We start from the raw sequence: 27148 nt of genomic DNA, 5'->3' as shown, positions 1-27148 counted from the left end.
GGGAGGGGGGGGCTCCAGCTTCGTCAGAGCTAAGGGAGTGCTTAGAAACTACCCAGTAAGTATTGTATTTACATCTAAGTTAATGAAAGGAAAAGTATAGGATCCTCCCCCCCACAGGCGTCCCATGCATGCGACCCCTCACCACATGTGCGCAAGACCCACACCCCTGTGCATGCGCGGCAGAGACTCAAAAACTAGCTGGCTGGTTGAAGGCATCCGCGGCGGAGCTGAACTGGGGCGAAAGCTCGCGTGCCATCAGAGAGGCTCTGCGTGCCACCTCTGCCATGCGTGCCATAGATTCTCCATCACAGGTATATACAATAGACAAAAATGTTTAGCATTAGGCTACTTTTCAGAAGAGATTCTGGCAGCTTAATTATCTCACTACAGTCTAAGTAAAAAAGGTGACAGGTGCAATCATTGAGTCTGGGAACTGAAGAATATGCTTCTTGGTGCCTTCCAAACATTTTGTATTTCATTTACTGGTAAGATTTATATCCCAGCTTTTCTCCATGGAGCTAAGATGATCTGCGTACTTTCTGTTCCTCTAAATAAGGGGGCCTTAAACTTTTTAAACGGGGGCAATTCACAGTCCCTCAGGCTGTTGGGGGGGGGGGGGGAGCGGACTGGCCAGGTAGGCGTGACTAAGTGGGTGTGGCTGAATGGGCGTGGCTAGGCGGTCATGTGACTGGGTGGGCGTGGCCAATTTACCAGCCCATTAAACAATACACACAAGTTAAACTTTAATTTGTTTTGCTCCTGGGGGCGTTTTAGTTGCTTTTGTTTGTATGTTGCACTTTTGGCTGACTTTTCAGGGGGGAGCGAAGGGGGGGGTCGTGCATGGGTGTGCCACACCCATTATGCTATGCGCGTGACCCCCAGCGTGCAGGTGCCCGCTCTCCCCTGCTTTCGGCGAGCTTTTTTTGCCCTTTACAGGCTCCAGAGACTTTCTAGGAGCCTGGGGAAGGCAAAAATAGCCTTCGCCGCCTCGAGGCCCTCCGGAGGCTTCAGGAGCTTTCCTGAAGCCTCCGGAGCACGAAAAAACAGCCCTACAGACAAACCGGAAGTCAGCATGAGTGCTGGAGTTGACAGGGCAATGCCTCGCATGTCCTAACAAATGACTTCGCAGTTGTTTAGGAGTCTGTGGTCCACTTTAGGAAACTCAGTATTTCAGCAATTATTCTCAGCCCCAAGGAGCTCACAATCAACGTCTCTCTCCCTCTCTCTGGGCCCGTTTTTTGGCCTTCTGAGGTGTCTGTGCACCACATTTTTCACCTCCCCCCCCTCCAGAATGTCTCTGCAGGCCAAAATTGTTGGCCTTACTTTCAGTTCCAGCCTGTGGGGCTCGCAATGAGCCGAGGTGGTGTAGTGGTTAAATGCAGCACTGCAGGCTACTTCAGCTGACTGCAGTTCGGCTGTTCAAATCTCACCGGCTCAGGGTTGACTCAGCCTTCCATCCTTCCGAGGTGGGTAAAATGAGGACCCGGATTGTTGGGGGCGATATGCTGACTCTGTAAACTGCTTAGAGAGGGCTGAAAGCCCAATGAAGCGGTATATAAGTCTAACTGCTATTGCTACTGCTATTGCAAAGGTAAGTCCAGCACTCGGCTTAAGGGTGGGCGGGGCGATGCAGGTGGGGCAGCCTTGTGGTCCTGTGTGGTCTGGATGAATGGCTTCGGCGGGCCGCCTGCAGCCCATGGGCCAAAGTTTGAGGACCCATGCTCTCAATTTTCCCCGTGACCCGACAAATGCGCGCCGACAAAACCGCCGCGACAAAACGCGGATGTTGAAAGCGCGCCCACTAAAGCATGTGAGCGAGGGGGAGGAACAGCCACTTGTACAACCCCCCCCCCCTCCAGCCAGGCAGAGTGCCATTCACTGACCCAGTAGTATCCTGAAGGCGCCAGGCGCGTGAGCGCCTGTCCCCCCCCCCCGGCTCCCGGGACTTGGCACCTTTGGGATACCGCTGGGTCGGTGAGTGGCGCTCTGCCAGACCAGAGGGGGGTGGGGTTGTCCAATGGGGTTATTTTTGGGGAAGGGCTTATATTTTTGCTCACCCCAAAAATCTGGCATGGCCTTATTTTCAGGACATGTCATATTTTCGGGGAAACACGTGGAAACACGGTACCCAGTTCGAAGAGGAAACATGTCAGCAGTTGGGGAGTGATGTCAAGCTGGCCATGCCCTCCCAGTCGCCATGGTCAGTGAGTGGCATCAAGCTGGCCATGCCCACCCAATTGGCCATGCCCACCTAGGCACACACGCCAAGTCCCCTGAGGTCAACCACAGCCCTGATGCAGCCCTCAATGAAATTGAATTTGAAACCCCTGGTCTAGTAATTAAGATACCAGGCTAGAAACCAGGAGATTGTGAGTTCTGGGCCCACCTTAGGTACGAAAGCTGGCTGGGTGACTTTGGGCCACTCACACGCCCTCAGCCCAATGCACCTCACAGAATAGTTGTTAGGAAAATAGAAGGAAGAAGTATTAGCTATGTTTCCCTCTTGAGTTAAAGTAATAAAGGCAGGATTAAAAAAAAACCTAATACATTATTGTGGCAACTGTCCAAAACACCTGCAGGTTGTTAATTGCTTAATTGCTCCTAAATTCTTTTTGGCTCTACGTATTACATTTACATCGCATATTTATGGTGAATTAGCTCAGCAGAACTATATTCACTAACCCAATTATAGGCTGGTTAGATTGCTGTGCAAGATGTAACTTCAATCTTCAGGTAGGCCTGGACCGCGAATTTGAAAAACAACCTGAGAAGAAGCATGGGAAATCAAGAAAACCACAGAAATGTGTACATAAAATCCATGCACTAAGTGTTGTGACCTGTCAGTGGTCAGCGGAGCTGGTGGCAGATTCAGACAATGAGGAGCTTGGGGAGGAATATGAGCCAGTCCTGGAGTCTGGGGAAGGTTCTGACGAGTGCTTTGCGTTGGAGGCAGAGATTAGGCCAGGGCTGTCCGACAGTTATCAGCTGCCGTCGGAGTTCAGTGGGGCAGAAGAACAGCTGGAGCCTGTTCCCGATGTGTGCATGTGCAGAGCTGGCAGGAGAAGGGAACAGCTAAAGAGCAAGGTCAACTTGAGAGTAAAGGAACAGGTGGCCGGTGAATGGCCCCTCCCAAAGGGACTAAAGAGGAGCGAAAGGGGAGTGGAGTTTGCAGGAGACAATTACCGTATTTTCACCCATATAACCCGCGGGTTATATGCGGTTTTTACATGCACAGCGCCCCCCTGCGGGTTATATGCGTGGGCGGGGTATACAGAAACTATTTTACACGATCGGAGGCTTGCTTCTTTCTCCGTTTCTTCCCCCACCCCGATCTCAGCTGTTTCCTTCTCCTTCGTTCCTTTCCTCTTCCCCAGCGTGCGCAGGCTTCTTTCTCCGTTTCTTCCCCCACCCCGATCTCAGCTGTTTCCTTCTCCTTCGTTCCTTTCCTCTTCCCCAGCGTGCGCAGGCTTCTTTCTCCGTTTCTTCCCCCACCCCGATCTCAGCTGTTTCCTTCTCCTTCGTTCCTTTCCTCTTCCCCAGCGTGCGCAGGCTTCTTTCTCCGTTTCTTCCCCCACCCCGATCTCAGCTGTTTCCTTCTCCTTCGTTCCTTTCCTCTTCCCCAGCGTGCGCAGGCTTCTTTCTCCGTTTCTTCCCCCACCCCGATCTCAGCTGTTTCCTTCTCCTTCGTTCCTTTCCTCTTCCCCAGCGTGCGCAGGCTTCTTTCTCCGTTTCTTCCCCCACCCCGATCTCAGCTGTTTCCTTCTCCTTCGTTCCTTTCCTCTTCCCCAGCGTGCGCAGGCTTCTTTCTCCGTTTCTTCCCCCCCCATCTCAGCTGTTTCCCTTCTCTTTTACTCGCCGCGGGTTATATGCGTGGGCGGGTTATATGCGTGGGCGGGGTATACGGGAAACATTTTACACGATCCAGAAAACCCGCGGGTTATATGCGTGTGCGGGTTATCTGCGTGGGCGGGTTATATGGGTGAAAATACGGTAGTTCATTTGATTGGTTTGTGACTCTCCAAGACTCCTTGCCAAGGACAGCCTTGCAAGTTTTTGAAGATATCGGCCTGGCAGCTCTCCAAGCCAGATAAGGTCTGTGGTTGTAAATTCATCCTTGAAAGACTTTGCTGGATGTGAATGAGCGGAATTCATACTAACTTAATAAAAAGGGGTTTTGTCTCTTATTTTAAAAGAAAATGCCTTTTTGATGGCATTGTTGTTTTTGGACTCCCAAGGGCAACATTGTGTAGTCCCAGAGGCAGGCGACTGCCAATTTTTCGATAGGACGTCCCACGGGCTTCTTTTGATCCGAGAGGCAATCTATAATCAAAGGTTTATTTTGGCGTCCCTTCGCGTTCCCAGGCCTTGAAGTGACGATGTTCGCAATGACAAGATTGTTTAAACAGGTTCCCATTTCCATTTTTTTTAAAAAAAAAAAACCATGAATGAAAGGGATGCTTTAGAGGGCAAAGGACATTTTGAGTAGGTATTTATTTTTTATTTTTTTAGCAAACACAGGTTTTTCAAGCAGGACGGGGAAATGTCCTGCCTGGTCTTTGGCCATCTCGGTGATCACTTCACTTAAAAGATCACCCTGTTCTCCTCAACCCCAGTCCAAGTTCTCAGCCTGAGGGCTTTTCACTTTTAAAAGGAGACGTTGATCGAAAATAGAATAGAATAGACTTCTTTATTGGCCAGGTGTGGTTGGACACACAAGGAATTTGTCTTTGGTGCATACGCTCTCGGCGTACATAAGGAGAATAAAAATACATTCATCAAGAATAAAAAGATACCACACTTAGCAATAGTCAAGGTTACTAATAAGCTATCAAATCATATTAGGAAACAAATACAAACAATATAAATTGAAAGATACAAGCAACATGATTATAATCATAGATGGGGAGTGATAGATACTAGGAAGGAAGAGAATAGCAATAGCAGTTAGACTTATATACCGCTTCATAGGGCTTTCAGCCCTCTCTAAGCGGTTTACAGAGTCAGCATATTGCCCCCAACAACAATCCGGGTCCTTATTTTACCCACCTCGGAAGGATGGAAGGCTGAGTCAACCCTGAGCCGGTGAGATTTGAACAGCCGAACTGCAGAACTGCAGTCAGCTGAAGTAGCCTGCAGTGCTGCATTTAACCACTGCGCCACCTCGGCTCGAATAATGTTAATACAGTTTTAGTAAATTATTGGCAGTGTTGCGGGAATTACTTGCTAAGCAGAGTGATGGCATTCGGGGGGAAACTGTCCTTGGGTCTAGTTCAGTGTTTCCCAATCTTTTTTTGACCATGCCCCACCTAAGCATGTCTAAAAATTCTGATGCTCCCCCCCCTCCCCGACACATAATTCTTACTTTGCTCAAAAAGTGTATTCTACGCACGCAGATGAATCCTAAAAGGACATTAACTTGGTTTAAATAAGGTTCAAATTGCCCTCGAAATCTGGGACAAGTACCAATGGTTAGAAACGAGAGAAAAAGGCCGGGACAGAAAAACACAGACAAGTTAAGAATCGGAAAATGTAGCATTAAGAATGTGTGATAGGTAGGAATTGGATATGTATTTATATGATTAGTATTTATATAAAAGAAAGGATCAATGGACAGGTAAACTGACTGACTACGTACACCTATGTAATGGCTATAAAATGCAGTTTTATATGGAAACTATATGGAAGCTATATGGAAACCTTTATGCCAGAAATGTTACACTATGCCCAATGTTTTTAATGTTTATCTAATAAAAAAAACTTTTATAAAAAAAAAAAGTCTAAAATCCTGATGGACCCCCCTGGGACATATAATTCTTATTTTATTCAAAAAGTGTACGCCCCCAGAGGGATCCTAAACGGACATGAACTTGGTTTAAGCAAGGTTCAAATTGCCCCCCTTAAAAATCAATTAAAAAAAAAATCAAATTGGCCCCGTGGGGTGTGGTCCCCACATTGGGAATCACTAGTCCAGTTTGTTCTGGTGTGCAGTGCCCCTATAGCGTTATTTTGAGGGCAGAAGTTGAAACGATGTCCAGGATGCGAAGGGCCTGTAGATATTTGCACAGCCCTCTTTTGGACTCTTGCAGTGTATGGGTTCTCAATGGACGGCAGGTAGGTAGGTAGCCATTGTTTTTTCCGCTGTTCTAATTCTCCTCTGAAGTCTGTGTCTTGTTGGGTTGCAGAGCCAAACCAGACAGTTATGGAGGTGCAGATGACAGACTCAAGAATTCCTCTGTAGAACAGAATCAGCAGCTCTTTAGGCAGTTTGAGCTTCCTGAGTTGGCGCAGAAAGAACATGCTTTGTTAACCTTTTTTGATGACGTTTTAGATGGTAGGGGGTCCACTTTAAGTCTTGAGATGTGGTAGAACCTAGACACCTGAAAGTGCCTCCAGTGTTGAAACTTGGTTGACTAGTATTGTAAGAGATGGTAGTATAGGAGGGTTTCTGCTAAAACCCATCATCATTTCTACGGTTTTGAGTGTGTTCCGTTCCAGGTTGTTCTGGCTGCTAGTTGTTCAACCTCCCGTCTCTACGCAGATTCATCGTTGTCTCGAATGAGACCAGTTACCAGTTGTGTCATCTGCAAACTTCGGCGTTTTAACAGAGGGATTTTTCGAGATGCAGTCATTGGTGTACAGAGGGAAGAGAAGTGGAGAGAGCACGCAGCCCTGGGGGGTTCTCCTGTGCTAATTGTACAGGTATCTGATGTGATCTTGCCTAGCTTCACCTGCTGCTTCCTATCTGTTAGGAAGCTGGCGATCCATTTACAAGGATGGTCAGGTGTAGCTAGCGGATTTAGTTTAGTTAAAAGGAACGTGGCTGATCATTTCTCCCCACAGTTCAGGTCAAAAAGACATGGAGACTGGGGTGAAAAAAAAATCCCTCCGATTCTTCCTTATGCTATCGATCGCTTGTACGGGCCCGTTGTAGGCCTGACCACCTCAGACAAAAAAACCCATTGTTGTGCTTGGCAGCAGAGTCCCACACAAACACACACACACACACTGTGGTGCCTGGCTGTGCCTTTGTCTTTGCAGTTTTCCCGTAATCTTTCATAATATGGCCTTCTAAAGAGCAGTCAGAGTAGATCTCCTCTAGGACTGACCGGTTGGATTGCCTTGCAGCCCAAGGGACTCGCAGGAGTCTTCTCCAGCACCAGAGTTTCAAAGGCCTCCATTCTTTAGCGCTCAGCCTTTCTTATGGTCCAACTTTCACAGGCATCCATTGCAACTGGCCTTGACTATATGCACTTTTATTGGCGGGGTGATGTCTCTGCTTTTCAGTATGCTGTCTAGATTTGCCATAGTTTTCCTCCCCAGGAGCAAGCGTCTTTTAGTTTCTTGGCTGCAGTCCCCATCTGCGGTGATCTTGGAGCCCAGGAAAATGAAATCTGTCACAACCTCCATTTCTTTTACCTCCATCTATTTGCCAGGAATTGAGAGGCCCGAATGCCATGATCTTCGTTTTCTTAATGTTGAGTTTCAAGCCAACTTTTGCACTCTCCTCCTTCACTCGCATCAAGAGGCTCTTTAGTTCATCTTCACTTTCTGCCATTAGAGTGGCATCATCCACAGATAAAAACAAGATACAAAAAGGATTTAGAACAGTACGGATTTCAAAATGAGCAACAAGAATTGGACAAAATAGTAACAGGAACAGAAGGAAAAAACGATTACAAAAACCTACAATTGTTTTTTAAAATTCAAAATGGAGGAGGAAACCATGAAGGAAACATTGATAATTTGGGCTAAAAACTTTGGGGACAATATTGAATTGGAGCACTGGGAAAAATTATGGGGCGGGGGGGGATTATAAATTGACAATGTCGGCATCCTAAAAGGAAAACATCTACAAAATGTTTTATACCTGAATCAGAAAAAAAGAAATATCGATAACAGAAAGCTGTAAAAGTGTAATTGTGATTTTAATGTTTGGAAAATGTCAAATAACCCCCCTCCAAAAAAAGAATGGTATCATCTGCATATCTTAAGTAAAACAGTAAAAAAAAAAGTAGAATAAAAAACGGGAGTGAGAAATTGTGATTAGCTGGAAGCATCTCTCCAAAGTTATTTGCTGGCAGTGAAGAATTGCCTTCTCTTACATGGAGAGGGACCACTTGGTTCCCCCCCCCCTTATTTCTCCCCCATCATTTTATTTACCACATTTATTGGGGGGGGGGGCGTTCAGATCGCAAAATAAGGAAATTGCAGCTTTTTTTCTTCTCCAGTAGAGGGCGCAAAGACCCTGAGATTATCCTGCATAGGCTCCTTATAGAGCAAGGCTCTCCAACCTGGGCCACTGTAAGACTTGTGGACTTCAACTCCCAGAATTCCCCAGTCGGCATGAATTCTGGGAGTTGAAGTCCACAAGTCTTAAAGTGGCCAAACGTTGGAGAACCTTGATGTAGAATGAATGAAAAACAAGGCAAACTTCAAGGGGGCGAAGGGCCGCTTTTTAATTTTTAACTCGAGTTTTAGTCCTCGAGTGACGACCACGACTGAGCCTAAAATTTCTGTTGCTGAGTGAAACCTATGTTCAGTGAGTTTACACCCTTCCTTGCCAGTTAAGTGAATCACTGCCATTGTTTAAGTTGGTCACAGGGTCGTTAAGTGAATCTGGCTTCCCCATTGACTTTGCTCGTCAGGAGTCCTCAAAAGGTGACCAGATGACCCTAGGACACTCCCAAACGTCATAAATATGAGTCACTTGGCAAGCGTCTGAATTTTGATCGCGTGACCATGGGGATGCAGCTACGGTTGTAAGTGTGAAAAAAACGGTCCGAAGTCACTTTTTTCAGTGCTGTTGTAACTTTGAATGGTCACTAAATGAACAGTTATAAGTTGAGAACTACCTCTATACCATCGATAAAATAATTTTTCGAATAGGTTTATTTTTCCAGTAGATTTTATTACCCTTCATTTTGGTAAATGATTTTTTGCCCAATAGATTTAATACCCTTCATCACTTACTGTATTTTTTGGAGTATAAGATGCTCTGAAGTATCAGACACACCTAGCTTTTGGAGAGGAAAACAAAGGGGGGGGGAATCTTCCCCTGCCTCCCAGCAATTTGCCTCCTTGCACCAAACAGTACAGACGCTATACACTGTTTGTGGTGTTACATTTTGGACTAGACTTGTACAGATGCTGTTAAAATTGATGTGACTTTTTGGAAGTATACGTTATTCTCTTGCTTTTTAAAAGAAGATACAATAGCACTGGGCCTCTTCAGATCAAGCATTTATTTTAAAAAGCTTCTTCATTTTGTTAAGTTGTCTAGAACAATAATAAAGCAGTCTTTAAAAAGCAAGTCTAATAATTTGAACATTCTATAGGTGCCTTTATAGTTATTGACTTACCTCCTTACAGCAAACAGCCTGTTCCAGTTTAGCCTGATTACCACAAGAAAAAAAAAATTGCCTCTGCCTCCTAGCAATTTGCCTCCTTGCAGCAAACAGGGAAGGGCATCCGGCCAGTAAACACTCAGCTTTTCCCTCAAAAAAGAGGCTGAAAATCTGGGTGTGTCTTATACACTGAATACAGCATTTTTTGCCTCCTGAAACTCCGCCCCTTTAGCAAAATGGCTGTGCATAGCTTTTAGAAGGCCTTCAGAGAGCTCGTGGGGGTTGGGGAGAGCAGAAATGAGCAAAAAATTGCCCCTTTTGCACCCCCCCCAGCCCCCAGCAGCACTCTATAAGCTTCCTAGAGCCGAGGTGGCGCAGTGGTTTGGGTGCAGTACTGCAGGCCACTTCAGCTGACTGTTATCTGCAGTTCAGCGGTTCTAATCTCACCGGCTCAAGGTTGACTCAGCCTTCCATCCTTCTGAGGTGGGTGAAATGAGGACCCAGATTGTGGGGGCGATATGCTGACTCTGTAAACCGCTTAGAGAGAGCTGAAAGCCCTATGAAGCGGTATATGTCTAACTGCTATTGCTATTGCTATCCTAAAGACTATTCATCTCCTTTTTGACCAAAAAGGGCCCATTTTTGCCCCCCCCCCCCCCCCGGAACACTCTACAAGCCTCCCAAGGGGGGAAAAAACCGGGCCTGTTTTTGTGAGGTTTGCACAGTGCAAAAAAATTTTTTTAAAAAAAAATTCTTATTCAAAACCTTGCTGTGTGTTATGCTCTGGTGCATCTTATGCTCTGAAAAATACGGTATATGGTACATACTCTTATATCTGCTGAACAAAGCTCTGCATTGGTGACAGGAAGGGCATCCAGCCAGTAAAGAAGATAATGACTTACAAATCACAGCTAGAAGGGATCGTGTTGCAGAAGGCTCTCGTACAAAGCCAAGAGAGATAGGTCTCGCTATGATAAGGACAATGAACAAATAACTGCTATTGCTATTGCTATTATATAAGGAAACTTCCTATGCGTGTGTAGAATAGATGGTTTTGGGGCAATGATGGCTACTGGCAATTGTAAGTTTGTAGGTGGACTTCCTTACCATTCATCATGCCTTTTTGTCATTTCTGTTCTCCAGAGATTTGAGAAGAAGTTCAACTCTGAGCAAAGCGCCGGCAACGTCACCAAGGGGACACAGTTTGAGTACGCGTGGTGCCTGATCCGCAGCAAATACAATGAGGACATCAAAAAGGGCATTGTCCTTTTGGAAGGTGAGCTTTCGCCCAGCTGCAAAGGGGCAGCCTTGATCTGCCTTACGAAACCCTTTTCTTAAGAATAAATCCCTGTATTTCCTTTCACCCTCTGAATAATGTTGCCTTTCACCTGTTAGGCCTTACGGATATGGCAGGGGATTGAAAGGGAGAAGGCCAGTTTTGGGCGAGAAAAAAGGATCCAGTCTCCAGTATAGACATTCTCACTAATCTTTCACACGTGACACACTTTAGTGCAGTGAGTAGAGAGCTTAAGTGCTTTTTTCACTCTCTAACTCATGGGTCCTCAAATTACGGCCCATGGGCCGCGTGCGGCCTGCCGAAGCCATTAATCCAGCCCGCATAGGACCACGAGGCTGCTCCGCCCACATCACCCTGCCCACAACCCCCCTACCCATCCTTCGGCTGAGCACAGGAATTACCTTTGCGAGCCCTGCGGGCTGGAACTGAAAAGTAAGGCCAACAATTTTACCCTGCAGAGACATTCTGGAGCAGGGAAGGTGAAAAATGGGGTGCACAAATGCCTCAGGAGGCCAAAAAACGGGTGAAAGCAGCCTGTTTTTGCCCAAAAACTGAGCTGTTTTTGCCTGCTTTTGGCCTGCAGAATGCTTCTGGAGGTAAGGTGTGTGTGTGTGTGTGTGTGTGTGTGAAAATGGGGTGCAGAGACACCCCAGGAGGCCAAAAAACGGCCAAAAACAGCCCATTTTTGCCCCAAAACTGAGTTGTTTTTGCCTGTTTTTGGCTTGCAGAATGCTTCTGGAGGGGTGTGTTTGTGTGTGTTTGTGTGTGTGTGTGTATGACAGAGAGAGAGAGAAAGAGAGAGAAATGGGGCACACAGATGGACCAGGAGGTAAAAAATCTGATGAAAACAGCCCATTTTTTACCTCCCCCGCCAGAAGATGGATGGATGGATGGATGGATAGATTGATAGATAGATAGATAGATAGATAGATAGATAGATAGATAGATAGATAGATAAGATAGATAAGATAGATTAGATTAGATTAGATTAGATTAGATTAGATTAGATAGATAGATAGATAGATAGATAGATAGATAGATAGATAGATAGATAGATAGATAGAAGGGGGGCAGAGAGAGAAAGAGAAAGAAAGGGAGGGAGAGGAAGAAAGAGAGAGACACAGATTTTTTTAAGCTCCTTGAGGCTGAGAAGAATTGCTGCAAAACTAGACTCCTCAACAATTGAAAAAAATGATCTTGTAAGAAGAAAAAGCAAGCAAAAGAGCAACAGGCAAACGAAAGCAAACAAAACACTCCCAGGAGCAAAACAAATTAAAGTTTAATTTGTGTGCTTTGTTCTATGGATTGTTAAATTGCCCATGCCCACCTAGTCACATGACCTAACCACGCCCACCTAGTCACATGACCTAGCCACACCCACCCACTCACATGATTACCTAGCCATGCCCAGCCAACCAGTCCGGTCCCCCAACAGTCTGAAGGAACGTGAATTGGCCCCTTGTTTAAAAAGCTTGAGAACCCCTGCTCTAACTGAAGGGACCATGTAAATTTTGGGACTATATACAGGTGAGTTCAATCCTAGGTGTAGAGGCAGGTATTTCTCGGGGCACAAAGAGAATATATCAGCTTGGGGACAAAAACTCTTTCCCCAGAGGGTGCAAAGATGATGAGCTGAGTTCATCCTTTTTTTAAAGCCATTTTTTGCCCTCCCCAGGCTCCAGAGGCTTTATAGGAGCCTGGGGAGGGCAAAAAGAGCCTCTCCCCCCTCCCCGGAGGCCCTCTGGAGGCTTCATGAGCTTCCCTGAAGCCTCCAGAGCTCAAAAAAACCAGCTCTATGGGCAAACTGGAAGTTCGGGAACGGACTTCCGGTTTGCTTGGAGGGTCATTTTAAGTGCTCCGGAGGCTTCAGGGAAGCCTCCCGAAAGTCCCTGAAGCTTCCGGAGGACCTCCTGGGGAGGGGGGGGGAGCTTTTTTCGCTTTCCCCAGGCTCCTATAAAGCCTCTGGAGCCTGGGGAGGGTGAAAAAAGGATGCAAAAAATGGGGGTGTCGCACCTGTAGTGCGTGCATGCGCACTGGGGGTGGGTGTCGCACATTGCACGCGAGCCAAAATAGGTTTGCCTCCTAGCGTGGCGTACTTTTTCCTCTGCCTGTCATAATCGAAAGCCCTATCAATTGTGGAGACAACTGGAAAACCCTCCCCTTGCCATAGAGTCTTCTCCTGGCACACTGTGCTTCTCTCCCCACCCCCCGCCATCGGAAGCCCCTCTCAAAATTGTGGCGCCAACCGGTGACGGAGCCGCAGCAGAGGAAGGAAAGAGCCACATGCGGCTCCAGAGCCACAGTTTGCTGACCTCTGCCCCAGGAGAACAATGCTCTTGAACCTGGAGGCTCAATTTGAGTGATCCCCGTATGCAAGGCCGGTGTGTATCTCAAGGACTTCCTGTTGGAAAAACAGGGGAGACAAAGATTCCTCTTTCTTCATATGATGTTTCATTTCATCATACAGGCGGGTAGGTCTTGACTTACAACAGTTTATTTAGTTCAAAGTTACAACAACACTTTTTTTAAACAGGACCGTTGCAGCATCCCCTTGGTTATGTGGTCAGAATTTTAGACCCTTGGCAACTGGTTCATATTTACGATGATTGCCATGTCCCACTGCCATGGTTTTTAAGCATGAAAAATGGCCGTAGGTCACTTCTTTCAGTACCATTTTAACTTTCAAATGGTCACCCACTGAACTGTTGTGAGTCGAGGGTTAACCTGTATTAGAAACTCACGCGCATCCATTTTTTTCCCCTTGCCTTTCATTTGTTTATTTATTTTTTAGAACTGTTGCTCAAAGGGAGCAAAGACGACCAGCGGGACTACGTCTTCTACCTCGCGGTCGCCAATTACCGACTGAAGGTAAGTTGGTGGATAGCCCCCTCGGTTTCCCTTGCTCGCCACTATTTCTGGATTTGCCGGGGTTTCATTTCTACCGTATTTTCCAGCATATAAGACGACTTTTTAACCCACCCACCCCAAAATATTTTAAAAATCGGGGGTCGTCTTACACGCCGGGTATAAGAAAGGCCATACCAAAAAAAAAAAAAAAGAAAAAAAAAAGAAAAAGCAAGCGAAAAGCCACGCCGCCACCAGGGCAGATGCCGGCCTTTCAATCGATAACCTCGGCGCTCCTCGCCTGGGCATGTGGATGGACGAGCGCTGGGATGGCTTAGTAAGGTCTCCTCCTCCAGGCTGGCGACCTGGAAGAGGAAAGCGCTGAGCTCAAACTACGGAAGTCTGGCAGCACGGAAGCCTTCAGCCGGCCCACAGGCGCCTGAAAGCAGAGAGTCATCTTATACTCACAGTCGCCTTATATGTCGGAAAATACGGTAGAGCCAGCTGTGCTGAACATCAGTCGGTTGACATTAGACTGAAATCAGGGCAGTTTGGGATTACAAGCCGGCAGAAATCACAAGTTGTGGCCTGCCAGCAGAGTCGGAGAGTGAGGAGGTTGCGGAGGAGCACGGGTTAGTCCTGGAGGCTGGGGAAGGCTCGGACGAAGGCTCTGTGTCAGAGGCAGAGACGGGGCCAAGGCCGTCTGACAGTGATCAGGTGCCTATGGAGCTAGACAGCAGTGAGGCAGAGGAACAGCTAGAGCAGTGATGGCTAATCTTTTTGTCATCATGTGCTGAAAGCGTTTGCGCCCCCGCGCCCCCACACACGCATGTGTGACCCCCTCATGCCCTGTTTTGGGCCTAGTAGGCCTCCCTGCAGCCAGCTGGGAGCAAAACAGGCCATGGGGGAGCATTGCCACCCACACTCCCCCCTGCCCCTGCATGCATGCACAGCCCCCTGCGCATGCATGCGCATCTCCCGCATGCGCCTCCCCCCACATGCACAGCAGAAACCCAAAACCCATTATCTGGCCAGTGAGAGGCCCGTGCGCATGCACAGTGGAGAGCTGAGCCGGAGCAACGGCTTGTGTGCCCGCAGAGAGCGCCACAGGTTCGCCATCACAGAGCTGGAGCCTGTTCCCAGTGTGCGCATGCACAGAACTGCCAGAAAAAAAACCCCTCAGAAATCAGGGTAGACTTGGGAGTAAAGTCATACGTGGAAGGTGATTGGCCCCTCCCATAGGAAATAAAAGTGGAGCAAAAGGGGGAGCGGGTCTTTTGCAGGAAACAATTCGTTCCTTTGGTCGTTTCAAGAGTGGAAAGTTCTGTTTGTGACTATAAGACACTCTGTGCCACGTGCTGCCTTCCCTTGTTTGGAAACTAGTTCTCTGGCAGCTTGCCATGTGAGATAAGGTTCGTGTTGATAAACATTCCTGGAAAGACTGTTTGACAAAGGAATTCACAGAGATTTTGCTGGGACTGAGAAGTGAAACGTCTTCAAAGGAAAAAAAAAAAGAACAAAACCTACTTGCCTTTTGGGGGTGGGGGGGTGGGGAAGCCACTTTGGAGTAGCAGTGGCAATAGCATTTACTATTATATAGTACTTCCCAGCTCTCTCTAAGCCAGGGGTGTCAAACACAATTTCATTGAGGGCTGCATCAGGGCTGGGGTTGATCTCGGGGGGCAGGGCAGGCATGGACGACTGGGTGAGTGTGGCCAACTGGTTGGGCGTGGCCAGCTTGACTCTACTCCCCAAACTGCTGGCATGTTTCCTCTTTGTGCTAGGTAGACCAGGCCGAAGCCACATAGAGTAGACCGGGTCCAAGCCATGCTGGCTTAATGTTTCCTCTTCGCATTGGATAGACTGGGCCGAAGCCGCGTGGGGTAGATCGAGCTGAAGCGACGCAGGCCGGCCCCTTAACATTTTCTAGGATGGCCCCACGGCCTGGATCTGAGCACATTGTGGGTCGGATGCGGCCCACGGGCCTTGTGATTGACAGCCCTGCTCTAAGCGGTTTACAGAGTCAGTGTATTGCTCCCAACAATCTCATTTTACCGACCTTGGAAAGCTGAGTCAATCTTGAGCCAATCAGGGTCAAACTCCTGGCAGTGGGCAGAGTTAGTCTGCAATATTGCATTTTGAACCGTTTTGCCCCACAGCTCAATGATGCTTGGCTGACCACATCCTTACCTTTCTTTTCAAAACTTCTCTATGATTTGGACTCCCTCAAACTGTCCGTGTTGACCGAAGGGGTCATTAGATTGTGATTAGCTGGCATACATTTTGTTCTTCACTTCCCATCTCTTTTATCCCAGTAAGATGGGATAGAAGGAAATTGTTGTGGCCCACCAGTGGCCAGCAGAGCTGGCAGCAGATTCGGACAGTGAGGAGGTTGAGGAGGAACGGGGGCCAGTCCTGGAGTCTGGGGAAGGCTCTGATGAGGGCTTTGTGTTGTAGGCAGAGAGAGGGCCAAAGCCGTATGCCAGTTATCAGCTGCCTTCAGAGTCAGACATCACGGAGGCAGATGAACAGCTGGAGCCTGTTCCCAGTGTGCTCATGCGCAGAGTTACCAGACGAATGGAACAGGGGTCAACTTGGGAGTAAGGCTACAGGTGGACGATGAATGGCCCCTCCCAGAGGAAATAAAAGAGGAGCGGAAGGGGAGTGGAGTTTGCAGGAGACAATTAATTCGCTTCATTGGTTTGTGACTCTCCGAGACTCCTTGCCAATTTCTGCAGATATCGGCCTGGCAGCTCTCCAAGCCAGAGAAGGTCTGTGACTGTAAATCCTTCCTTGAAAGACTGTGCTGGATGTGAACGAGCAGAATTCCTAGTCTGGGGAAGGCTCTGATGAGGGCTCTGTGTCGGAAGCAGAGAGGGAGCCAGGGCCGTCTGACAGTTATCAGCTGCCTTCAGAGCCAGACATCAGTGAGGCAGACAAACAGCTGGAGCCTGTTCCCAGTGTGTGCATGTGCAGAGTTGTCAGGCAAAGTGAACAGCTAAAGAACAGGGATCTACTTGGGAGTAAGGCCATAGGTGGACGATGAATGGCCCCTCCCAGAGGGAATAAAATAGTAGCGGAGTGGTGTTTGCATTGAGACAATTAATTCGCTTAATTGGCTCGTGACTCTCCAAGACTCCTTTGCAAATTTGGCAGATATCGGCCTGGCAGCTCTCCAAGCCAGATAAGGTCTGTGACTGTAAATCCTCCTTTGAAAGACTTTGCTGGATGTGAATGAGCAGAATTCACAGTAAATAAATAAAAGGGTTTTTTGTCGGGACCGGGAGTTTCTTTCATGCTCTTGTGGAAGCCTGGGTGAGAACAGTAATCCAGGTCAGGAAACCGATTCTATAACATTTATTGGAACCCATTTTTTAAATTGATACAAGCTAATTGTCTTCAGACAAAGCTGGCTCCCTCGGTCGAGAAACGGAGATGGGGATGGCGCCTTAGAGTCAGACATGATGGGCAGGGAAATCTTTGCCTTTTAAAAATAACAGGAAGTCCTTGACTTACAACAGTTGGTTTAGTGGCCGTTCAAAGTTAACAGCGGCACTGAAAAAAAATGACTTTTTTTGTAGTGTCCCCATGATTCGTGCAATCAAAATTCAGGTGCTTGGCCGCTGGTTCATACTTCTGGCCGTTGCTGTGTCCCGAGGTCATGTGATCTCCTTTGGCACCCTTCTGACAAGCAAAATCAATGGGGAAGCCAGATTCCCCTTAGCAGCCGAGTTACTAACTTAATCCACTGGAGCGATCCACTTAACAACGGTGGCAAGGAAGGTCATAAAATAGGGCACTGAGCAAACGTCTCGCTCAGCGGCAGAAACGTTGGGGCTCAATTGCGGTCGTTAAGTCGAGGGCCACCTGTAACAGGGTCTTGAAATGCCGGGTGGAATTTCCACTCGCTCCTTCTTATACCGAAGAGGGTTAAACTAGAGACAGTTTTAAGCGTCTTTCCGATATTTTCTTCCTGTCCTGGGGATTACATTGTGTTTTGGGAACAGCCGCCAGGTACTTTCTCCAAGAGTTATTTCTGTCATTTTAAACAACGGCAAACGGACTGGTTGATCCAGGCCAGGATTGACTGCCTTTTAGCGTTTAGGCAAATGGCCTCCAGGGAAAAGCCAACATAGACTTTGAATTATATAAGTGACTGACCCGGGAAGTGTTTGCATAGGGAAAGGTTTCAGTGAGGCAGAAAAGGAAACATTTTACAGATTTACAGGTTAACAGAGTTGGAAGGGACCTTGTAGGTCATCTAGTCTAACCCCCTGCCTGTTCTGACCGAGGCTTCCCAAGAGCCTGAAGCAAACTTCTTGTCCCGACAAAAACCCCTTTTATTAATTTGCTGTGAATTCTGCTCATTCACCTCCAGCAAAGTCTTTCAAGGGGGGATTTACAGTCACAGACCTTCTCTGGCTTGGAGAGCTGCCAGGCCGAGATCTGCCAAACTTGGCAAGGAGTCTCGGAGAGTCACGAACCAATTAAACGAACTAATTGTCTCCTGCAAACTCCACTCCCCTTTGGCTCCTCTTTTATTTCCTCTGGGAGGGGCCATTCACTGCCCACCTGTGGCCTTACTCCCAAGTCAACCCCTGTTCTTTAGCTGTTCCCTTCGTCTAGCAATTCTGTGCATGCGCACACTGGGAACAGGCTCCAGCTGTTTGTCTGCCTCATTGATGTCTGACTTTGAAGGCAGCTGATAACTGGCATATGGCTGTGCCTCCCCCCCCCCCCGGCCTCTTTCTTCGGCATTTGAAAATACTGTATTTTTCGGAATATAAGACGCACCTTTTTCCCTCAAAAAAGAGGCTGAAAATCTGGGTGCGTCTTATACACTGAATGCAGCATGTTTTCCCTCCCTTCACCAAAATGGCCTTGCATAGCCTCTAGGAGGTTTCCAGAGTGCTCCTGGGTACTGGGGAGGGCAGAAATGAACGAAAAACAGCTTGCTTTTTGCTCACTTTTGCCCACAAGCCCCCAGGAGCACTCTATAAGCCTCCTAAAAACTATGCATGGCCTTTTTTGACAAAAGAGAAATGGCCCAGTTTTCATGAAAAACGGGCCGTTTTGGGGAGGTCTGCAGAGTGCAAAAACTTTTTTTTTTAAAATGTGACTCTTCAAAATCTTGGTGCGTCTTATACTCCGGTGCGTCTTGTATTCCGAAAAATACGGTAGGTTTCCCCATCTCCTGGTCTTGTGGAGAAAAACAGCACCTGTTGTTTTGTCTGGTCTTCTGGAACATGGAAGGTGTTGGGATTGTGAAAGAGGAACTCGAGGGATGTAACAATCCCCCCCAATCTTGGCTGTGTGTGTGGGGTAGACTCTCCCTGTGGCTCCCAGTTCACTTGGCCTTGCTTTATCTCTGGAGGAGTAATCTTGGCTTCATAAACTTCATGGAAAGCCACATCCTTATCTAGCTTGGCCCGATCCTCTTATCTGGGCTTTTTATGGACTGCCACAGTGCCGTGATCATAACTCTTCGATCCTTGGGTGTGTTGTCGAGGCAGCAGCGTAGATAAGAAAGAAGTGAGCACAACTTGGGTGTACGATGCATTCCTAATTGTGTTTGCTCAAGAGGAAATCCCCCTTAAGCCCAGCTGAAGGATATGCCACGCAGCCTCAAGAGCAGGAATGGGAAGGGGATGGTTGGATGGAAGGAAGTCCAGGCTTCTTGTGAAGCTTCTGTGTGGTGCAAGAGATAAGCAGGGTGAGGTGAATTTGAAATGAACCCTCTCTGGCTCAAAAACATCATGGGATGGTCTGGAAGTTGTTGCCTGTGTGTTGAACCTCCTTCCAGCGAGTACACGATGGTCCTCTCGAAAACATTTGGATGCCAGACATCAAAATGTTCGTTTTCTAAAGCAGAAATGGAAGAATGGAAAAACATGATCTCTTCCTCATATATTGGGAGTTCATTGCTCCCAACGTTCCTCAGCTGTTAACATCTGGAGAATCTCATGTTGGGGAGTGTTTTTCCAGTGGGACCGGTCTATGGGGGCAACCTGGTGCACCCAATTATGGGATGGAGCAAACTGCTTCCGCTTTCGCCTTTCGGCCCCAATCCAGGAGCTTTCGGAGGCCGTCGGCTTCCACGACAAACTAGTTTTGTGTTGAATTGACATTTCAAGCGATTTAGCTCCCATCAGCTAGTCCTACTCTTCTAGGATTTGAACCCGGGCTACTTGCCTATATCAGGTAGATGTATCGACCTCTAAAAGGGATGCAGTGGATAAGACGCCTAGCTTATCGATCAAAAAGGGTTGGCAGTTCAGTGGTTCAAATCCCTAGTGTCGTGTAATGGGGTGAGCTCCCATTACTTGTCACAGCTTCTGCCAACCTAATGGTTTGAACGCACTTAAAAATGCAAGTAGAAAAATAGGAATCACCTTTGGTAACGGTGCGCCTTTGGCATTTGGTCATGCTGGCCACATGACCAGATGTCTTCAGACAGCGCTGGCTCTTCGGCTTTGAAACGAAGATGAGCACCGCCTTCTAGAGTCGGAAATGACTAGCACATATGTGCAAGGGGAAACTTTACCTTTTTATTAACCTCTAAGCCACAGGCTCTCCTCGCTTTGTTAGCTAGACCAGAGGAGAGATTAAGTGTTATAAAGCTCATGTTGAGAAGGGTGTCTGCAGAAATATCCCATGCCTTCCTTGAAGTCTTCCTAGGCCCAGGTTCTGGGTAGTCCAGGATTTTGTTCCAGCAGTGGCACGTTGGACCAATGTCACCTTGTTCGTTCCCGCAACAACAATGGTGGTGAGCCCTCGCACAACCATTCATTATGAGAGACATTTCCTGACAGTTAGAACAATGAATCAGTGGGACGTCTTGCTTCCAGAAGTTGTGAATGCTCCCAACCACTGGAGGTTTTTAAGAAGAGATTTGGACAGCCATGTGTTTGAATTGGTATAGGTCTTCCTGCCTGGGCAGGGGGTTGGACTAGAAGACCTCCAAGGTCCCTTCCAACTTCGTTATTCTGTTTAGCGACCGTTCAAAGTCACAACGGCACTGAAAAAAAAGTGATTTACTATCGTTTCTGACATTGACGACTCTCGCAGCATGCCCCATAGTCACGTGAGCAAAATTTGGACGCTTGGCAACTGGCGTGTATTTGTGACGGTTTGTAGTGTCCTGCAGTCATGTGACACCCCCCCCCTTTGCTACCTTTTGGCAAGCAGCGTCAATGGGGAAGCCAGATTGACTGAACAACTAGCTCACTTGAGAACTGCAGTGATTTGACTCAACAATGATGGGAAGACGGGGCCGTTAAATGGAGCAAAACTGATTTAACAAGTATCTGGCTTAAGAGATGGGAAATTTGGATTCCGTTGTGGTCGTAAGCTGAGGACTACCCCCGTGTTTTAACTTTTAGGTATCCGGCCTCTGAACATGGAGAATTATGTTGTGTTTAACAAGCACCTTTGTGTTCCCTCCCTGTAACATTGGACAACTTGAACATTGGGCACTATCTAACAAAATGAAATTCAATGGTGAAAAGAGTAAAGTTCTACATTTGGGTAAGAAAAACGAAATGCACAGGTACAGTATAGGTGGTACCTTGCTCAATAGTAGTAACTGTGAGGGAGATCTTGGAGTCCTTAGTGGGCAATCATTTAAATAGGAGCCAGCCGTGTGCAGCAGTTACCAAAAAAGCCAACACAGTTCTAGGCTACGTAAACAGAGGGATAGAATCAAGATCACGTGAAGTGTTAATACCACTTTATAATCCCTTGGTAAGGCCACACTTGGAATACTGCATTCAGTTTTGGTTGCCACGATGTAGAAAAGATGAGGAAACTCTAGAAAGAGTGCAGAGAAGAGCAACAAAGACAATTAGGGGACTGGCGGCTGAAACATGAAGAACGGTTGCAGGAACTGGTTCTGTCTAGTTTAATGAAAAGAAGGATTAGGGGAGACATGATAGCAATGTTCCAATATCTCAGGGGTTGCCACAAAGAAGAGAGAGTCAAGCTATTCTCCAAAGCACCTGAGGGCAGAGCAAGAAGCAATGGGTGGAAACTAATCAAGGAGAGAAGCAACTTAGAACTGAGGAGAAATTTCCTGACAGTGAGAACAATTAATCAGTGGAACAGTTTGCCTCCAGAAGTTGTGAATGCCCCAACACTAAGATGTTGGATAGCCATTTGTCTGAAATGGTATAGGGTTTCCTGTCTAGGCATGGGGGTTGGACTAGAAGACCTCCAAGGTCCCTTCCAACTCTGTTATTATATTCTAGCGTAACTTTCTTGGAATGTGTCCATAGCCATTAGACAGGTGAAGTTGATTTTTGTCCTTTTAATCCCCATACGTGTCTACTTATACGGCACCGCCTCTGCCCTATTGTCTCTCCCTGTTAGGGTAGGTGAGAATGGCCTTGAGCGACGGGGCAATGAAATGCTGCCTAGGAAATGTTCAGATAAGAGAGGGCATAGCCCACAGCCATATAATGGGTGGAGAAAGGCTCAGAAGGGATCCACCCTCGTTTCCCGGGCTGCTACGGAGGCGGAAGAAGAACTGTACTTTCAGACTCGCGAGTCTCTACGAATGTGAACAATTACAGCTTACGACCACAATTTTTCTGTTGCTAACATTTTCGAAGCCCACCCTTGGTCGTAAGGAGGACAAATGGTTCCCATGTTGCTTTTTGAATGGTTGAACTAATAGAATTAGTTCATCTTCTCATGTTCTCCCTGAATGGTCTTCCTAGTAAGGGTGACAGCTGAGCAATGTTGGCTGGTTAGTGCCCAGCAAACGGGCCTTTTCTACGCTGACACCTGCTCTATGGAACATCCTTCCCTCTGAGTGTCTAGGACTGTGATGGTGAACCTCTGGCACGCGGAGCCATTTGTCAGGGCACGTGATTTGTTCGGCCTTCTTTTGAGGCCATTTTTCACTCTCCTGAGGTTTCCTTGAAGCTTCCAAAGTGCGAAAAACCGGCCCTACAGGCAAACTGGAAGTTCGGGAACGTACTTCCGGTTTGCTGGTAGGGCTGGTTTTAGCCCTCCGGAGCCTTCAGGGAAGCCTCCTGAAGGCTCCGGAGGACAAAAAAAACCCCGGCACTACGGACATGCATGAAGCCGAGTCCTCGTGCCAATAAGCCCATTTTATTTAATTTAGAGTGAATTCCTCTCCAGCAAAGTCTTTCCTCTCCCACAGCCTTTCAAGTCAGTTCACAATTACCGACCTTTATCAGGCTTGGAGAGCGGCCAGGCCAATATCTTTCAGACGACGCAATACTTGGCAAGAATGCAGGAATGAACTAATGGTCTCCTGCAAACTCCACTCCCCTTGCGCTCCTCTTTTCTTTCCTCTGGGAGGGGCCATTCACCGTCCACCTGTGGCCTTACTCCCAAATTGACCCCTGTTTTTTAGCTGCAGCAAACTCCAGGTCCCGACAAAAATGACTTTTATTAATTGACTGTGAATTCTGCTCATTCACATCCAGCAAAGTCTTTCAAGGGAGGATTTACAGTCACAGACCATCTCTGGCTTGGAGAGCTGCCATGTCAATATCTGCCAAACTTGACAAGGGGCCTCTGAAAGTCACAAACCAATGAAGGGAACTAATTGTCTCCTGCAAACTCTACTCCCCTTTGGCTCCTCTTTCATTTCCTCTGGGAGGGGCCATTCACCATCCACCTATGGCCTTACTCCCAAGTCGACCCCTGTTCTTCAGCTGTTCCCTTCGTCTGGCAACTCTGCACATGCGCACACTGGGAACAGGCTCCAGCTGTTCGTCTGCCTCACTGATGTTTGACTCTGAAGGCAGCTGGTAACTGTCTGACGGCTATGGCCCCCTCTCTGCCTCTGACTCGGATCCCTCATCAGATCCTTCCCCAGACTCCAGGACTGGCCCCTGTTCCTCCCCAACCTCCTCACTGTCTGAATCTGCTGCCAGCTCTGCTGGCTGCTAGTGGGTCACAACATCGTGGTCGTAAGTCAAGGATTCCCTGTGCCCATCCCCTTTTGGTGTTAGAAGTGGACAAGATCCTTCTGCTTCCGCCGTCCTTCCCTACGATGGGTGGGCGTGACTTCACATGGTGTGCTTCGATATGAGTGCTACTCTATCTTTCTCCATGCCAGGAATATGAAAAGGCTCTGAAGTACATCCGGGGCCTGTTGAAGACTGAGCCAAGCAACACACAAGCCTTGGAGATGGAAAAACTGATCAAGAAGGCCATGCAGAAAGGTTAGAGCGGGGAAGAGATAGAGAAAGCCAGTTCTTTCTTTTTTTTAGCTCAGATTGATTGTAAAATGGAACTAAACTCATTTAATTTCACTTAATAACAGAAATCTGGGCTTATCTCCGGTCATATCCGGGCTTATCTCCGGTCAAGGACTGCTTGTGCATCTCCGGTCATAAGTCAAGGACTTAATGTTTGAAGATTGCTCAGCAATCGCTGTGACCCTGGGAGCACCCATGCTAGGATTGATGCCCAAGGGATCTCAGTTGACCTCCGGAAAGCAGGCGTGGTTACTTTGAAGAGGTGGGGGGGGTGTTGTGAGTGGGTGAGAGGGGTTGGTTGCCACGACAACGGATTGATCCAGCCCCCCCTCCCTCTCCTGGATGCAGTGGTACAAAGTCCCTTCGACGTGTCCCCCTCAAAGATGACACGCACGCACACACACACCTTTTTCTCTCTCCACAGATGGCTTGGTTGGCATGGCGATCGTGGGCGGCATGGCATTGGGCGCGGCCAGCCTGGCGGGCCTGATCGGCTTGGCCATTGCCAAATCCAAATCCTAAAGGCGGATAGGATCGGCCTCCCTTTCTCTTCTTCTGCGGTGGAGCAGCCCGGCCTGGCAGCTTGGAAGACCAACCCTTCAGAGAAACGAACGGAGGAGGGATGGATGATTTGAAAAAAAAACAAAAACGCTTTGGTTTTCTTCCAACGTCACTAACCCGACTTTAATTCCTGGATTTTTGGTCCTTTTTTTTTTTTCCTCCTCCTTGCTGATCAGCTGCCACTTTCATGAGGGCAAAAGGGCGAATGATAATGCAGAATTTGCCCAGAGAATGAGAGTGGGATTATAACCCATTTTTTTTCCTCTTGCATTAATCCAAGCAGAGGGTTTTTCTGCTGTTTTTCTCCTCCACTGGTAGAAAAAGACGTAACTAAGTCCTTCTCTCTGTCTCTCTCCCTGTTTCTGTCTCTCTCCCTGTCTGTCTGTCTGTCTGTCTCTCTCTCTCTCTCTCTCTCCGCCTTTCACTTGTCCCAAAAGTTTGGAAGATTTTCCTGCTGAAGCACGGGAGCACAACTTGCTGTCCCTTCTGGAAAAAACCAGGATGTCCTCCTGGCTTTCGGATGAAGCTGGAGACGAGACAGGCCGCCTCGGTGGTGGTGTGTCTGTGCGTGTTTGTGGAAAAGCAGCAAGTTTCCTTTCACTCGCAAACTGATTTCCCCCCCCCCCCCTTCTGCTTTTGGACTTGCTCGTTAACTGCATCAGGGTGTATAATCAGGTGGAATCCATTGTCGACACTAGATAATAATAATAATAATTATTTTAATTTCCTTGTTATGCTTAGCCGGGCAGGCTGCTGAATTTCTTTCAATTTCGTTTTAAAAAATATATTTAAAAAGGTCATTTTTGTGAAGGTTAAACAGGCTGGGAAGCAAGAGCAAGAGGCCCATCTGTTTTGGCCCCTCGAAATGTGTAGATTTTGGTAGCGTAGGAGCAGACCACAGCAAACCACGCCGTCTCTTGCTGAACTACAATACCCAAAGTTCCTCACTCTTGACCATGTTACCTAGACTCCGCTTAGATCTGAAGCTCACAAGTTAGCTAGCTTGAGTAAGACATCGGTCTATGGTCCCTTGGACTTGTGGACTTCAACTCCCAGAATTCCTGAGCCAGCTATGCTGGCTCAGGAATTCTGGGAGTTGAAGTCCACAAGCCATAAAAGGGTCATAATTCTCCACCTCGATTTATATGTGGGCGCAGATATTGATACGCTATCAATGAGTGTTGGATGGTTCACACTATTGGAAAACATCTCTTTTTTCTTCTTCTCTGAATTAGGTATATTTGTATTGTTTTCTAGCCTCTGGGTGGCATGAAGGAAGAATAAAATTCATTAAGAGAATGATGTCATTGGTTTCCCTCAACTCTTGGTTTCTGGAAGGATGTGGCAAGTCTCACATCACGCCACTCGTGAGAAGGCTGCAAAAATGTTGCGTACTGTGCTTGCCTCAGATGTCTGGATGCAAATGCGACTTTACCCCCGAGGCTGTTATTGTACTAGCATCCTTTTGGCAAGCTGGTGATGGACCGTCATCCTTTGCCAAACTATCCTTCCTTCCTTCCTTCCTTCCTTCCTTCCTTCCTTCCTTGTCTTTCTCTTTCTCTCTCTCTCTCTCTCTGGCTCTCTCCGCTCCTCCCTTCCTTCTTTCTTCCTCTCCCTTTGTCTCTTTCTTTTTCTTTCTCTCTCTCTCCCTTTCTTCCTTATTTTTCTCTCTCTTTCCTGTCTTTCTTTCTTTTTTCTTTCTCTCTGTCTCTCTCTTTCTTTGGCTCTCTCCATTCCTTCTTTCTTTCTCCCTCTCCCTCTCTGTCTCTTTTTCTTTCTTTCTCTCTCCCCCTTCCTTATTTCTCTCTCACTCTCTTTCCTGTCTTTCTTTTTTCTTTCTCTCTGTCTCTCTTTTTCTTTCTTTCCTGTCTTTATTTTCTCTCTCTCTGTGTGTGTGTGTCTCTCTCCCCCTTCCTTATTTCTCTCTCTCTTTGTTTCTTTCTTTCCTTTCTTTATTTTTTCTTTCAATCTCGTGTCTCTTTCCTATCTTTCTTTTTTCTTTCTCTTTCTTTCCTGTCTTTCTTTTTTTCTCTCTCTCTGTTTATCTCTCTCCCCCCTTCCTTCCTTATTTCTTTCTCTTTCTTTCTTTCCTGTCTTTCTTTTCTCTCTCTCTCTCGCTTTCCTGTCTTTCTTTTTTTCTTTCTCTCTGTCTCTCCCTCTTCCTTTTTCTTTCTTCCTTTCTTTCTCTCTCTCCCTTTCTTCCTTCCTTCGTTCTTTGTTTCCCTGTGTCTCTTTTCCTCCTTTCTTTCTCTTTCTTTCTCTTTCTTTTTCTCCCTCCCTCCCTCCCTCCATCTTTCTTTCTTTCTTTCTTTCTTTCCTCTTTCTTTCTTTTTCTCTCTGCCTCTTTCTTTCTGTCACATATCCTGGGTTTTCTCTCTCTCTCTCTCTCTGGAGTTCGAAGATAATATTTCTGTAACCCTGGGCGTTTGCCAAGGTCTGCCTGGATAATAACCACCTTTTGGCTCACCTTGTACTCTGATGCATTGGCAGCAGAAAATGGCTTAATTGCTTTGAAGGAATCCATGCCAAGTGCAGCAACACAACCAAGGCTGGTCTTCAGGAAGGTGCAGATGGCCTGTTTCGCAAGCCGTTGGGCTTGGGTGGGGGGGCCAGCTCATGCCTGTGAACAGAACTGCTCACCACCTAGAACATTCCAGAAATTTTCAAGGTAGCTTTCGGACTGAGCATGTTCCTAGCCCTGTCTATAGAATGACTCTAGCAAGAAAAGTGATTATGTTGCTTTCTGGTAATTTGATCTATCCTGCACTTCTTCTTTTTTTATTTTTTCCTCTCTAGATTTTAAACCTAAAGTGCAACAGTTTTGCTCTCTGGTGGCTTAGCAGCTGAGGTGAAGAACTTTATTCCTA

General features: G+C 47.2%; 1 protein-coding gene across 1 annotated transcript in view; it reads left to right on the top strand.

Annotated features, from left to right (window-relative positions):
• FIS1 (fission, mitochondrial 1) overlaps nucleotides 1-25583 on the top strand; it is a 30509-nt gene extending 4926 nt beyond the window's left edge. Inside the window, exons 2-5 of the mRNA XM_032237649.1 lie at nucleotides 10488-10620; nucleotides 13433-13509; nucleotides 23579-23684; nucleotides 24145-25583. Coding sequence (XP_032093540.1) covers nucleotides 10488-10620; nucleotides 13433-13509; nucleotides 23579-23684; nucleotides 24145-24242 — 414 coding nt within the window. The 3' untranslated portion in view covers nucleotides 24243-25583. The remainder of the gene's footprint in view (nucleotides 1-10487; nucleotides 10621-13432; nucleotides 13510-23578; nucleotides 23685-24144) is intronic.
• The last annotated feature ends 1565 nt before the right edge of the window (nucleotides 25584-27148 follow it).

The sequence above is a fragment of the Thamnophis elegans genome, chromosome Z, assembly GCF_009769535.1.
Source record: "Thamnophis elegans isolate rThaEle1 chromosome Z, rThaEle1.pri, whole genome shotgun sequence".
Lineage (NCBI taxonomy): Eukaryota > Metazoa > Chordata > Lepidosauria > Squamata > Colubridae > Thamnophis > Thamnophis elegans.
Note: the sequence above shows the minus strand (reverse complement) of the source record. Positions and strands in the feature narration are given on the sequence as shown.